At 38.0% G+C, this 15,574-nt stretch overlaps 1 protein-coding gene across 1 annotated transcript in view; it reads right to left on the bottom strand.

Moving 5' to 3' along the window:
• Positions 1 to 1,410: 1,410 nt before the first annotated feature.
• LOC138004164 (fibrillin-2-like) overlaps positions 1,411 to 15,574 on the bottom strand; it is a 205,059-nt gene continuing 190,895 nt past the window's right edge. The window contains exons 14-19 of the mRNA XM_068850588.1: positions 15,156 to 15,278; positions 13,971 to 14,093; positions 8,711 to 8,833; positions 3,985 to 4,107; positions 2,695 to 2,793; positions 1,411 to 2,225 (exon numbers count right to left, since the gene is read on the bottom strand). Coding sequence (XP_068706689.1) covers positions 1,864 to 2,225; positions 2,695 to 2,793; positions 3,985 to 4,107; positions 8,711 to 8,833; positions 13,971 to 14,093; positions 15,156 to 15,278 — 953 coding nt within the window. The 3' untranslated portion in view covers positions 1,411 to 1,863. The remainder of the gene's footprint in view (positions 2,226 to 2,694; positions 2,794 to 3,984; positions 4,108 to 8,710; positions 8,834 to 13,970; positions 14,094 to 15,155; positions 15,279 to 15,574) is intronic.

Below are 15,574 nucleotides of genomic sequence, written 5' to 3'. Positions count from 1 at the left end.
TAAGAAATGACTGTTTTCTCTTAAATGAGGTGGGTGACCTATCTTTTTTTTGGCACAATTTTATTCTCTTACTCCTCCTCTTTGTGCTGTAAAACGTTAAAAAAAATTTACGTCAGAAAAAAAAGGTACAGGGAAAAAAATATTCGTAGCCATCACTCGTGGACACAAAATTGTCTCCTCGGGATCACGCACCCGAGGAATATTTGTAATCAGTGCCGTTTCATGTCGTGTGCCGGTGTCATAAAACAAACATTAAATTGTTCCTTTTGAACCATACAATACACCTGTTTTTGTTATTTCAAGAATTACGCCAAAGCTGTGCCTCCTTTTGCTGCCAAACGTAGCGTGAACCGACGCAGCAAATTTATACTTGATAGATGAAGTCGCAATGATTAAATGAGTAACTTGAGCAAGCTACACCTCCCAAACGAGGTTGGTGACCACGTTTTTTATTGCACATTTCAAGTCACCATAATGTGGGGAACAATCGAGCAAAGTTTAAAGAAAATTCTACGACAACTTCTATTACTAAGGAATCACCTTAAGGCGAGTTAAGGTCCCAGAGTAGGCCTATTCTAAACGCCGGAGCTCGGATTTCCGCTAAGCCAATGGCTAAAAAGGAGCCGATTGCTCCTGAGGTGATTTCTTCAATATGTTCAAAGTATGCCTCACAATCTGCTAACCTGTCTAGTCTCCGAATTGCAGCTTTGTTAATTACCCTCCTACTGTGCTTTTTAAGCTTTGATTAGCTGCCTAAGTTGCGCTGTTGGGATGTCGATTTCCACAATTTGGATTATGTTAAAGATCGTTATTGCCTGTAGTAAGACTGACGTGTGTAGGGATGGTTCCTCAGTTCTTATGGCAGTTCTTATGGCTCGGACAGGTACTGTTACTAGTCCCTATACGATACTCTCTCGATAGTTTCATCTCCCTGCTTTAGATTGTAATTCTGCCGATTTTTTATTTCGCAATCTTGTTTACCATAAGTCCACTCTTAGTTATTCTGTAGGTTCACGACCCATATCCTATATCGGGGCTTGGGAGCTTTTGCTTAATTAATTACTTAGATGAACTTGGCATGATTGGCCATAATTCGAAATTGAACTGAAAGTACGATTATGGATAATTCGTCAAGACCATGCATTGATATGCCTCAGTCTGACTTCCTATGAAGACGTTTTCAAGTATACATTATAAATTTCTAAAAAAAAAATGGCCTTAGTAAAATAAACTTTTTAGGGTATTCAGGTTTTCTGGAGCGTTTTCAATGCCGCATCATTTTCATCTGTAACATTTTGAAACATTGACGCCGTCTTGGCACAATAAATTGATTCATTAATTGTCACCATATATCTTCCAACCCCCCCCCCCCCCTCCTCCTCCTTACCCCACATCCCACAAATTGTCTGCCTTAGCATGAATCGAGGTCCGAATTTGCTGGTTTCATGACCCGATACAATAATTCTGTAACTTGTTACATAACATGTTCTTTATTAATAGGTGATAGCGATCTATACTTAGCTAAGTGTCGATCAAAGTGGTCTTTGTTATATTGTAACAGATAGTTGGTACGCAAGAGAATTTCAGAAAAGACTGTTGGGGATAATCGTCGTTTATCTTCATAACAAAATTGTTTTCCCGAGGATCATGTAAAATTTAAAACTGTTCAGTCCAAATTAAGAAGCGATTTGGTCATGGTTAAATTTTCGCGATATCTTAAGTATGATAGTGATATCTAAAACACTTAAAATCTGAGCATTCGATCACAGACAAGATGGCTGTCTACTACCGATACGAAAAAAAAAAAAAAAAAAAAAAAAAACTCTTTTTAACTTGATGAATGTCACAAGTCTAGTACTTGTTCTAGTCAGTTCCGCAATAGCGGAGTTGACAGCTCGGTGTACTATTAAGATAATAAACATAGAAAGAACCGCAGTTTCTGACTTTAATAGTAGTCGACCAATGGCAGCAGTCACTGGTCCAGTGAAAACAGACTGTCTTGTTTACTTGACCGTCAGCGACACTTGGATGCTCTCCAGATAGCCAACCTGGTGCATGAGTATTACAGCGATGTTTTTGTGGACATAAAGTTGGCATTCTTGTACCTGCTGCAGATTGAAATCGAAACCACGCCGGGCCAATTTCCCTGTCACAGTCCCTGTGGTGTCCGTTATCATAAGTTACCTTTCGGTCAAAACTGCTCAAAGTGCTGTAATTCCGGCATTCTGAGAAAGAAACAGAAACTTATATATCCTGAAAGTCAGAATAAATAATAGAATATTGTTCTGACTCAAAACATTTATGGAAACGAAACGCCTTTGATTTAGTTTGTTCTTTAGGTATACTGGGCCTTTTTGGTAGAAGGATATAAAGTGTCAGTTTAACTTATCTATTTCCTTAAATCTTAAGCAAATGAACAAAAACATAAAGGTATAATTCCGAACCCGCTTTAAGGCAACAGTGAGTAGGTTTCTCTCCAAAAAATACCATTTTATCAAACTCATAGGATCTTTACGAAAGGCAAAAAGGGATAACAAGGCGCGTGCACACATGACTCTGTCTAAAAGCATCTTCACGAGCTTGGTTGAAACAGCGCGCTAAGGGCGATTAGTACTTAGAGCTTCGGAAACAAGGGAAAAACCATTGTTTTGCCACTGTCTTGTATGGGTAATGCAAGCTTATGGCAAATGATACCTGATGCAGAATGGATACAACTGTAGGATCCAACAGTATTTGTACAAGTAGCCCCAAAACTGTGGCAGCTATGTAGCCCACTGGTACACTCATCAATATCTGTGGAGATATCATCCAAAATTGTCGCGCTTATCCGTTACAGTAAGGTTAATTGTTATTATTATTATTATTATTATTATTATTATTATTATTATTATTATTATTACTATTATTAAAATTATTATTAAAATTTTTATTAAAATTATTATTATTATTATTATTATTATTATTATTATTATTATTATTATTATTATTATTATTATTATTGAATTTATGGTGCATGGTAGCCGATGGGAGCGTTTTAATCAAATCAGATATTAAGTAAACTAAACGTTTACCCTAATTTTTTTTCATTTTAACATTATCTCATGACCCTTTAATGCTTCTGGGTAGAAGCTTTGTTGCTAGTTTCAAGTTGTATGCGAGTTACTTACCCGAACTTCTTTTTCCATCGCCTGAATAACCGCTAACTCTAAACGCGTCGGAGAATAAACAAGGTTTACAGATACAGTGCGCAGAGTGCTGCTCACTATTATTTAGTTTTTTTTTTTTCCTTTGTAATTCAATTCAAAGTTGAACTGTGATAGTCTTACCTGCACAGACCCTCCCTAGGGGTTCTTTTTGCCCAGAACCCGTCGCAACTTTTATTTTGTACTAATAATTTCCGGATTCTGGGGGAAAATGTTTTTTTTTTAACTTGCCTGCCCACCTACGGGGTCGCCAAACTACAGCGAGACTCGTGAAAATATTCCGGGATACTACAAACTAAATCGTGCAATAAGAAATATTCCGTCTGAAAATTAGAGTGTTCGTATTTTAGATCTTCGAAGACAAAGAAACAACGAGCGGGGGCGCATCTTATGGAACAAGATAAATATCGAAATTAAACGAACCAGGAAGAAGAGAGAGAGAAAAAAAAAAACTGAACTGAATAGAATGCTTACTTATTTCGTCGATGATGATGATGATGATGCGGAAGTGGGATAGGGGAGGAGGAGAAAGAACATACATGAGCATGAAGATAATGAGATGATAAAGATTGATAACGATAAGCCGAGAATGAAAAAAAGAAATTTGTAAGAGTGACTCTCGAACTGTTCACAATGAGAAAATGAAATGAGAAAGCTTTGTGGGATTAGGGCAAAACTCTATGGCAAAATAAAAGAAATGTATTGCAGTTTACCCATTTTACAGGTGTAATGTATAGATTAATATGCCTATAAGATATGTTACCAACAATGACAATCTTACCAGTACATGTTTTTCCATCGCCTGTATATCCAGCCCCACATGAGCACAAATAAGATCCTTGATTATTTTTGCATTTAGCTTTGACATGACAGGGCGAGGGAGATGCGTTGCATTCATTGATGTCTATCAAACAGATACAACAGCATCAAATATGTACAAAAGGAGACGTTTTTTCTTTCCCTCTCTTCTACATATAAGTAATACTATTTTCTTTTTCCAGTAGAGTCGAGGTATTTCTGCCTTTCATCTATGACCCGCACTTCAAATAGATGCATGCGCTGCTCGTAAAATCCGCCGACTGCTCGCAACTATCTGCTAGTTCATTTATCATGCACGAATGGTTACCAGGCTTTGACTTAATCAAACTGAGAAAGCTTTTTTTTATTATCTGGTATTCTCATTGCCCTGATGCTCCCCTTTGCTTCAAGTTAAGTGCATGTTCACGGTAACTTTGTGTCCTCTACTCGTTCAATTGGTCTGCATACCAAAGCTTGTGCATTCGATCTTAATGTATCCCAGAACTAATTCTTGTGAGCGCACATGTATTTGTTTATTGAATCGCAACTTTCTTTAATTCCCTTGACCCTAATCTTAAGCAATTGGCTTTTCAACCATTTTCTACTATTTCTTTTTAATCATGGCTAACTATTGTACCTTTCACCATAAACTGCGTTAGTTTAGTTTCTACCGATTAATCATCTTGAAAATTGCTATGCTATGACTGTAGTTTCCTTCTACGTTTTCTTTTTCTTTTTGTTTCTTTTTTCTTTTGCTGAAAAAGAGGGTATGTTGTCTTCTTACAGGACTTTCTCTAATAAGGCATTAGCACCTGCTGTTGCTGCTTTGCGTTTCACAGCTTTAAACATCTGTGATGGCTTCTTCATGTTTCGCGCATATGTTTTCTCAGAGATTTTCTTTTCCTTTAAGAATTCGGCTTCTTCCCTGTTAGGATTTTAGTCTTCAACTCAAAAACGGGGCCCTTTGGCCTTGTTTCCTTTGGCGAGTGTGTCAGCGGGATCAGATAAGCTGGTCGATCTCATGGAGCGGATTTCTGTTACTCTTACTCTTACTCTTGGAGGTGCAGGGATGGCGCAGTGGTGAGAGCACTTGCCTTCCAAAAGTGGTCCGGGTTCGATTCCTAGACTCGGCGTCATAAGTGGGTTGAACTTGTTGGTTCTCTACTCTACAACGAGAGGTATTTCTCCGGGTATTCCGGCTTTCCCCTCTCCTCAAAAACCAACATTTGATTTCATTTGCGTTGCTTTTTTAATTTCAACTTACAGTGTCCCCAATCAGTGCTCCAATAGCCTGCGTTGCATTTCTGGTGAACACATCATTTCCTTGGATATTTCTGAGCGATGCAGTTGAGTAGTGTTGCATCTTGATTCAAAGTTTTGTATATTTTCCTAATCTTGTCCCTATGTAGAGACTGGTAGTGGTTTTTTTCTACGATTGCCACAGGTTGAGCCATGTATGTAGAATGCGCCTTGTGTGTTTTGTTCGAATTATTCATTATTCTTTTCAAATTATTGTGCAGATATACTAATCAATGATATAACTTTCCATTATCTCACAGGAAAAATTGTATCCATCACCGAAGTATCCTGGTTTACACACGCACTCGGAAATATCTATGATTAAAGTAAATAAATTTCTTTGGTAAAATTACATAGGTGATTATTGAAAATTCTCTGCGCTGATTGGTTGCCGTTGAGGTTATTATTACACGATAATCACCTCGGCGATATTTCAAAATGACCGCAAGCTATTTTGTGGAGATGACAGACGAGGAAATTGATTGTTTTAAAGAAAATGCACATTTTTCATTTTTTTTTGCCAGATTATCTCACTTTTTAGTTTATACTACAACAAATATTCACCGAAGAGCAGATGGCTAGTGGTGGATATTTACCGAGCCGTAATTATAAAGAGGCAAGGTAAACGTTCGGGGGTGGAAGGTGAATAGGGAGCTTTAGCAAGGACAACGGCGACGGCAACGAGAACGTCACAAATTTGCATATTTAGTGGGCAAAAACAATAGCTTTGCACGCCCTGCACGTGCGTTTTGCATTTTTGTCCATTTCTTTGCCGTCGTCAGCAAAGCAACAACGCCAAATTACCAAGTTTGAAGTGTTATGGAGAACGTCAGCACCTGGAGATAAATTTTCATTTTTCTCCCCTAAATTAAGCGCCGCTCGTAACGGTTTCATTCCTGAGGGACTGAAACACCTTTGTCATATTAAAAGGCTTGGAATAGTCGCGAAGTGATCGCAATAACGTGAATTTATGTTTTTACATGACGTTCTCGTTGCCGTTCCCGTCGTCGTTGCTAAAGCTCCCCAATAATTGGACCTCGATTATTCATTATTCTTTGTGTGTTTTGTTCGAAATATTCATTATTCTTTTCAAATTATTGTGGGTTATTCAATATTCATCATTGCTTCAACGCGCAAAGGACTTTCCCCTGTTAAATTCGAATACAGGTTCAATATTATAATACATTTGGTCATAATATAGTTACTGTACTGTTATACTGCGAAATCTACAGCCTGGGACACCTAAATAGTTCATATAACTAACCGAGTAGGTGACCCAAGTAGTGACAAAGTAGCTATTTTGGATAAAAGGTATTACTCCTGCGTTTAAAGATAATATAATTACAAAACTTCAGGAATTAATACTACTATTATAACCTTCAATCATAGAATTCTTGACACATGTATTTTGACAAAAACAAGAAAACGGCTTGATTTTCTTATCATCAATAGAGAAATCAGCCATCGCATTATTTTTGTTCTCTCAAAAAGGATTTAAAATAAAGTTAGGGAGAAAGCAATACATCATTTTAAAGCAAAGAAAATAAGCTTTTCAAAAACATATAACTTCTTTACAGAGAACTAAAACATTTTATAAGAAGAAAATATAAAGGATAAAAATTAAAAACCAACACAAAAATCAGTTTCCACACGAATTTGGTCATTTTAACTTTGATTACGAATTTTTGGATCTAAAATAAAAATCTTCCTTCTTTTATCCGCTTTCTTGGACATAAATTTGACGGAAAATTGATCAGGCACGAATATTTTCAGAATTCTTTTAGTAATCCGATTAGTGATAATGTGTAATATGACAATTCGATAAAAGTGTCAAATTTGCGACCCGTTGCTGACGGAAACGAGACAGATTACGAATAATTGGCCTCTGTTGGCCAAAAATCACCCAAATTACCACTTTTTCGACGGAAAATGTATCCCAAAGGATAAAGCAATTCGCTGGACATGTAATCAAGGTAAATATGTTAGACTTGGAGCGAAAAGAAGCAAATGTTTTGAGTGAAAACGCAGCTCCTTGCGATGAGAACTTATGCAAATTTACGGCTGCGAAAATACTCTAACCTTTTCAGTTATTTCAAGGCTTGAAATTCCAGCCAATGAACCAGAATCCTTTTCTTTATCCTTTCCGATGCCTGTAGTGTTATTTTTTTTTGGCTGAAGACTTTAATAAAACCGCTCCGCGATAGGCTCAAATTGCCTGAAGCAGAACGCCTGTCATGTAAGCGTAATGAAAGCTACAAAGCCGAGATTTTCAGAAAAACTGGGGCCATATCTTCCAGTAAACCCGCCAAATTTCACAGCGATCGGTGGAAATGGCGGCCCTCTACGAATCCTACACCGTGCATACCACGGGAGCTACTGAAATTTAAATTGACTAATCAGAATTCAGCGAGCGGGAAAAACTGTGCTATCCGACGTCACGTCAATAGGATCGCAGTTAAAAGACCAGAAACCCATTTAAAAGATTTTGTGGCAACTTTTTGCCAACAAACTTTGGCGCCAAAACTGGGTTGCGGGCGAGTGGCGATTCGAACGTCAGCTGTTGTGCCTTGGCTGTTATTTGTGCCTTTTCTAACTATTCTATGACGAATTCAGTCCGTTATTTTCGACTCAAGTGTAAGAAGAAGTCAAAACTGCATTGATAATGTATTTATTTTTGTTAACTTCGCGAAAAAAGACTTTGGTGGCGTCCTCTTGACAGGGTAGATCGACAACAACGTCATTTACGCGCAAAAAAGCACCGTTTCCAGTGAAAGGGCAAATGATTGACAGGATAGCAGAGTTTTGACTGCCGCGCGCTTTCCAGGTACTTCCAGGTAATGAATTTCTCGTGCTCTGATTGTTTTACAGTTTGATCTTATATTACAAAATATTTTCGCCAGAAAGCGAAATTTCTTTCTCAATAAAGCAAAAAAAAAAAAAAAAAAAGGGGGGGGGGGTTGTGGAAGGTTCGGATCAATTCTGATGTTTAGAAGAACGCGAAAAGGCAAGAAATGTTTTTTTGTGATGAGCCTGCGTCAGTCTGACCACAAGGTCTTACAGAACATCGCATTTTCATCACTTTTTTTCGATTTCGCTCGGATTTTCTCGTTTCGTAGGATATTTACCATCTCTTATCCAACACGAGCTTAGGGAAAACGCGTTAATTATCACAAGCTGAAGCAGAAAAAGTTACGAGTTTTGTATGATTAATACGCTGCTAAGAACCCAAAAGGCTAAATTGCTATATCATAACAGGATGCCTATCACTTTAGATGAACCACTATTTTTACGCAAGCGTGGGTTTAGGGAGAGAATTATTCTATTCAACCAGGCTTAGTCATTATGCATTACCCCACTCCTCTAACGTTATCAGTTGTAACCTTAAATAATATATCCAAGAGAAACCTGACCTGAACAGTTTCGTCCGTCTCCAACAAATCCTGCCTTACAAGAGCAATTATATGATCCATTGGTGTTTATGCACTCAGCGTCAGAGCTGCAGGTGTGATTTCCAATTGAACACTCCTCAATGTCTGAGAACAAAGTCAGTAAGTACACCATCAAAAGTTCTACACCGAACCTATACACTAAGTTTTACTTAGCAATAAACCGTAGATTGCATTATCGCAGATATACTAATCAATGATTATCTCACAGGAAAAATTGTATCCATCACCAAAGTATCCTGGTTTACACACGCAACTGGAAATATCTACGATTAAAGTAAATAAATTTCTTTGGTACAATTACATAGGTGATTATTGAAAATTCTCTGCGCTGATTGGTTGCCGTTGAGGTTATTATTACACGATAATCACCTCGGCGATTTTTCAAAATGACCGCAAGCTATTTTGTCGAGATGACAGACGAAGAAATTAATTGTTTTAAAGAAAATGGATATTCTTCAAATTATTTAGCTATATTATCTCATTGTTTTAGTGTATACTACATTAAATATTCACCGAGGAGATGGCTAGTGGTGAATATTTACCGAGCCGTAATTATAAAGAGGCAAGGTATACGTTCGGGGGTGGAAGGTGAATAATTGGACCTCGAGTATTCATTATTCTTTGTGTGTTTTGTTCGAATTATTCATTATTCTTTTCAAATTATTGTGGGTTATTCACTATTCATCATTGCTTCAACGCACAAAGAACTTTCCCCTGTTAAATTCGAATACAGGTACAATTTTATAATACATTTGGTCATAATATAGTACTGTTAGACTGCGAAATCTACTCGCTTTAATGTCTTGTCAAAGTTAACTGCTATTACAATGCAACTTTCAATTTAACTTGTAGCCTCTTCCACAGGCCACTCCATTGTAACAAGTGCCTTGCACTAGTTATTGGTGAGTAACCTATACAAACATAGCCTAAATGATGTCGGGAAACAGCACAAAACAGTGGAAAGATCATAAACATCAATATAACGTTTTCATATGACAAAGTAAGACGTTGTAAATAATAACGAAACGACTTGTCTCTGTTAACTCGTGCAGTGCCTGTGATTGCGTTCACAAGTTTCTAGGTAGAGTTTCCAACTGCCTCAAACTAACACTCCAAAAAAACTATTCTAAAAACATTACAAGACACCAAATAAGGTTTCTCTTTATTAAATTCTCAAGGGAAATACGATTCTCCAAAACTAATGCCAATGACTATGTTCACAAACTTGAAGTCAAAGCTAGACCTGTATGTAAATAGGTTACGAAATTTTCCAATTTAAGAGTTCATAATTACTGCCAAAAAATTCCGTCTCCTTTTTTTGACCTTGAAGAGAGTACCGTCAACTTGTGTGATTATAACTCAAAACAGCCTTAGGGCGCGTTGCTGAACCCCCCGATCAAGTATTGACAGACACACGTCTCATCAGAGGAGTCCTCATCCGAAACTTCTTCATTTTCGACTAGTTCGTCGTCAGAGTCAATGTCAGTATCAGCGCCACCTTTCAGGAATCAATCAATTCTATTCGCTTCATCTTGTGGGAGCTTGTAGGATTTAAACCAGGCAACTTGAGTGATGATCTCTTCAATACTGTTTTCACGCTCTAGAATGTTATACGGTGAGTTTCTGTCATTCCGGTAGGCCTCTAAGAAAACGAACTTGTCGGCAGTGTCACAATTGCCAAGCCACAAAATGTGCATAACATTGTCAGGAAACACCAATTAGCAGGGCAAGGAAAAAAACCCATTGTTCTCTTCTGACTCTTCTGAGGTTGTGCCTTACTGCGATCACTTCCTCTGCCTTGAAGTAAACTTCACACTGCAGTGAGGATCGACTAAGGGGCAGCTCCCTATTTCCACATCACAAGCGTCTTATCTTAAGGACTCTACAGATCTCATCAATTTCATCGAAGAGACGAAAATAGGAAAACGAACTTTCCTTGTATCGATGGACGTCACAAGTCTATGGACAACTTGATATACCACAGGAAAAAGGAATCACTACTAACAGTATGCAAAGCATACGAAAACGCTCACAAAAAAAAAACCTCCAATCCCCACAAGCTAGATTAAAGAAACGCCAAGACTCAAAGAGAATTCTTTCCAGTTCAACGGAAAGAATGATGACTATCTATAAATCCACGGTACCGCCATTGGTACTAAAATGGCCGTTGCCTATGCACATATCTTTATGGACGATCTTGAGACACATATTTTTAGCAAAAGCTTCATAAAGCCAATGATTTGGAAACGATATATTGACGACATTTTTTCGTTTTAGGATGTCAGCAAACCAGATCTAGACAAGTTCGTCACACAAGCAAACTCACACCATCCAACCGTCAAATTTACGGTGCTCACATCTCAAACACTAAAACCACATTTCTAATATAGACACTGTTTCATACAAAGGCAAACGCTTTCAAAATCAATCCATTCTGGATATAAGAACACACTTCAAGGCGACTGAAACCTTTCAATGCACTCATTTTTCCTCCAGCCACCCACCAGGCGTCAAAAGAGGATTCGTGAAGGTCGAAGCCTTAAGACTTCTGCGCACTAACTCTTCAACAACTTTTGAAGAGAGCATTTACAAATTCAAATCACGTCTCCGTGCTAGAGGCTATCCGAAACGTTTGATTGAGACACTCTGATCAGACATGAAATCCACAGGAAGGGAATCAGGGCTGAAGCAAAGCAATGAAAGCCCTAAAGATATCTTATCCTTTAATTTGTGATTCAGTATCACCCAGCAGCGCCAAACCTAAAACATGGTTTATTTAAAAATTGGCCCTTGATACAAAACCAGCCTTCTCTACGGCAAATTTTCAAAGAGCCACAACTCACATCTTTTAAAAGGGTAAAGTCCCTAAAGGACATGCTCGTAAGAGCGAAGCTTTAAAGAGTTCAAAGACCTAAAATACGGTACAAAAAACGTCTCAACTGTTAAGGAGTTGTGTAGGCCAGTCAATCCTTGCTACTTCCTACAATTGCCTATCAAGTTGTCTTGCAAATTGAACAGTTCCAGCCGGACCTTTTGTAAGGAGACTTTTCGCGTATTTTGTATTAACTTTTATCTTGCACGTTGCCGATTTCGCAAAGCAAAAAAAACCCTCTGAAGATGTATCACAAAATACATAAGCAAAAGAAAGTGGTATTCATTATTCCACTGGCATACCTGCGTAATTCATTATTCCGGAGTTTCCAAACTCAATTATTCATTATTCATTTTTTTATTTATACCCGTTATTCATTATTCATTATTCAGCTTCCACATCCGATAAACGTGTACACATCAATTTATTGGTCCTCTTATATACCCTTTTTGCTATGCTCTATGTCATCGGTCGAAAGAGGATAGCTGTCAACGCCAACGCAGTGCAAATGGGATGGATAGTTGATTTTTGTTTCTGCATGTTTCAATAAATTGGAACTATTTTATTTTCAGCGGAATTCCGGTTCTGATCTACAAGCTGATGCCAAACAAAAAAAAAAAACCAAAACAAAACAAAAAAAACATGTATGATGAACTCGCTGGTAAGAGCTTTCAAGGCTCTCAGCATGACGTAAAATTTACGTCATTGGCGATGAGTGAAAACAGGATAGGCCTTTAATCATGATGGCTTTGGAAGCCATCTTGACGGATAGGCAATCGTGTCCGAAATAACAGTGTTTCTATGGGAATCTGCGTTAAAGTAACTTGAGAAAACCTTGAATGCAGAAACATTTGTGGATGGCAAAATGTGTATATGTAATAGGACTACATGCTGTCCAATTTGGAAATAATTGGATGAGAAAAACTCTGAGGACAGCCAAAATTGGACGAGGCCGTGGGCCCAGTCCAAGTGGGCAGTCCAAGGAATTTGTTAAATCCAATTATTTCCAAATTGGACAAGCATGTAGTCCTGTTACCTATTAATTATATAGCTAGTCAGTTGTAATTGAGCATTGCTCAGTCAAGCTATTATCCTTAAAGAAAGACAAACTAAAATAATGTGAATTATTTTTATTTTCATAATATTACCTGAACTCCAGAGGATTTTTCGTCTGCTTTGCTTAAAGCACGAGAGGCATTTTTTCGCTTTCCGTAACCATGCGCTCCCTTCAAGTTGTTGCCTTGAATTTGGAAATTCACGATCTCGCAAAATACTGTAGTTTCTGACGGTCCAACGAGCACTGCATGATAGCCAAACTTTCTGGTTCGTATTCGTGACCGTCCTTTTCTCTGATTTCAGCGAAAAAAACTGCAAAGAACTGCATGTAACTCATGACAAGGAATATCTTTCAACGTCCTCGCTGCGTTACGCTGCACCTTCCACTCTGAAAAAAATTTTGTACTCTTGGAGGTGTTTTTGTTTTGGTTTTTGCCTCTCAAGTTGGCAAGCTCTTCTTCTGTCAACGTTCATTTGCGTTGATATCGCGTTGATATAGCTGAAAACGTCCTAAGAAATGGAAAAATTTGGCAACTGCTCCGTGGCCAAACTCAGCCATTGTCAACTACTACAAACAGAGACAAAAGCTCTGACGCTATACTTTGTACTGGTTGGCTAGTTTCTATTACCTATTGTATTTTCTGGGATTTGATTGGCTTAGACAAACTGTCCTATATTTTCAAAAATTGGACAGTTTGCCTGTTTTTAAAGGAAAACCCTGTCCGAAACTATCAAAATTACTCCTTAATTGGACAGTTTTAAAGAATTAAAGAATAATACCTATGCTGAAAATTACGGATTAACTACCAGCTATATAATTAATAAGTTGCTAATCAATGGATTTTACTGAAAAAAGAGATATTAATTCAAAATTTCGCTGGCCAGGGAAAATCCTAGTGCAGTTAGGATCCTCAAGTTTCGTCAGTAAAATCCTTTGGTTAGCAACTAAAGTTTACCGTTCTCAAATTTTTCTACATTCAAGGTTTTCTCAAGTCATTTTAACGCAGATTCCCATAGAAACACCGTTATTTCGGACACGTTTGCCTACCTGTCAAGATGGCTTCCAAACTGTGATAAGGCATATTTTATGTGCCAGTCACATTCTATTTTCTAGATGAACCAATCTTTTTACAGCTTAGGATGGAAACGTAGGTTTAAAGTATTATTCTAGGTCTTCCAGCAAGGCATAGTTATGCATTACTCCACTCTACTGACGTCATCGTGCTTTGCGATGTAGGTAGCGTTTAGTGGTAGCCTTAAATAATTAAAGTAACATATGCAAGAGAATCTGACCTGAGCAGTTTCGTCCGTCTCCAAAATACCCTGCCTTACAAGAGCAATGATATGAACCATTGGTGTTGATGCACTCAGCGTCAGAAGTGCAGGTGTGATTTCCAACCAAACACTCATCAATCTCTGAGAACAAGGTCAGTAAATACACCATCAATAGTTCTGCACCAACCTATACACTAAGTTTTCAATTAGCACAGTACCGTAGATGGTATTATCGAAGAGAAACTAATCCTTGATAAAAATTTTGGTTTTCTTCCTGGTACAATTGTATCCATCACCAATTAAACGTATCGTGGTTTACGCGAGAAAGTATGTGATCCTTTGATGTTGTTACACACTGCATCTTTACAGCAATTGTGCATTTGTGAGACACACTCGTCAATATCTTCGAAAAGGGTAAATAAATGCCCTTATTATATAAAATAGCGCAGAGCGTCGAGGGCGCGCACTGATTGGTTACTCAGACTCCGAATACGATCCCCCGAGGAACTCGCGTCGCGCGGGAATTGCGCCCGAAAATAACGCAATCGTTGCAGGAATAAACGAGTTAAAGTTATCTTTTTGTGCCATATTATCTCACCTTTTAGTGTATACTAAAACAAATATTAACCGAACTGTAGGAGGCGACTGGCGGATATTTACTGAGCCGCGAAGCGTTTCGGTTAATAGATTTACACATCCGTTAATTAGTCCTTTTATGTACCATTTTGATAACTTCTAAGTCATTGGTCAAAAGCACTAGCTATCGACGCCAACGCAGTACAAATGGGATGGATATTTGGCTTTTTGGCGTGTTTCAATAAATTTCAAACATTTTGCTTAGATGTTTGTTATGCGGTTCTGATCTACCAGGTGATGGAAAAATTTACCAATTATGTATGATTAATATGTACGCTGGTAGGAGGCCTCAAGGCTCTTATCATGGCGTAAAATTTACATCATCAACGATGGGCGAAAGTTTTGCTAAGTCATAGTAGGATTTTATCTGCCTCTCCCGTTTTATTTTCTAGATGATCCACTATTTTTGAGCTCAGAATGCAGACGTGAGCTTGGAGTATTATTCTGTCTTCCAGCAAGGCTTAGTTACGCATTACGCCAATCCTCTGACGTCTTCGTTCTGCAATGAAGGTATTTGTTTGCCGTAACCTTAAAAGACAAAATAAATATATGCAAGAGAAACCTGACCTGAGCAGTTTCGTCCGTCTCCAGCAAACCCTGCTTTGCAAGAGCAATTATATGAACCATTGGTGTTGATGCAGTTAGCGTCAGAGCTGCAGGTGTGATTTCCAGCCAAACACTCCTCAATATCTGAGAACAAAGTTATTAAGTACACCATCATAAGTTCTACACCAACCTATACACTGAGTTTTTAATTAGCAATAAAACGTAGATTGCATTATCGAAGATATACTGATCCATGATATAACTTTCCATTTTCTCACGGGTACAATTGTTTCCATCACCAAAATATCCTGGTTTACACGAGTAAGTATACGATCCTTTGGTGTTGTTAAACAATGCATTTCTACAGCAATTGTGCATTGGTGTGACACACTCGTCAATATCTGCGATTAGAGTTAGTAATTTACTTTCGTACAATTACA

The sequence above is a fragment of the Montipora foliosa genome, chromosome 5 (genome assembly GCF_036669935.1).
Source record: "Montipora foliosa isolate CH-2021 chromosome 5, ASM3666993v2, whole genome shotgun sequence".
In the NCBI taxonomy this organism is placed as follows: Eukaryota; Metazoa; Cnidaria; class Anthozoa; order Scleractinia; family Acroporidae; genus Montipora; species Montipora foliosa.
This window is presented reverse-complemented; position numbering and strand designations above follow the sequence as displayed.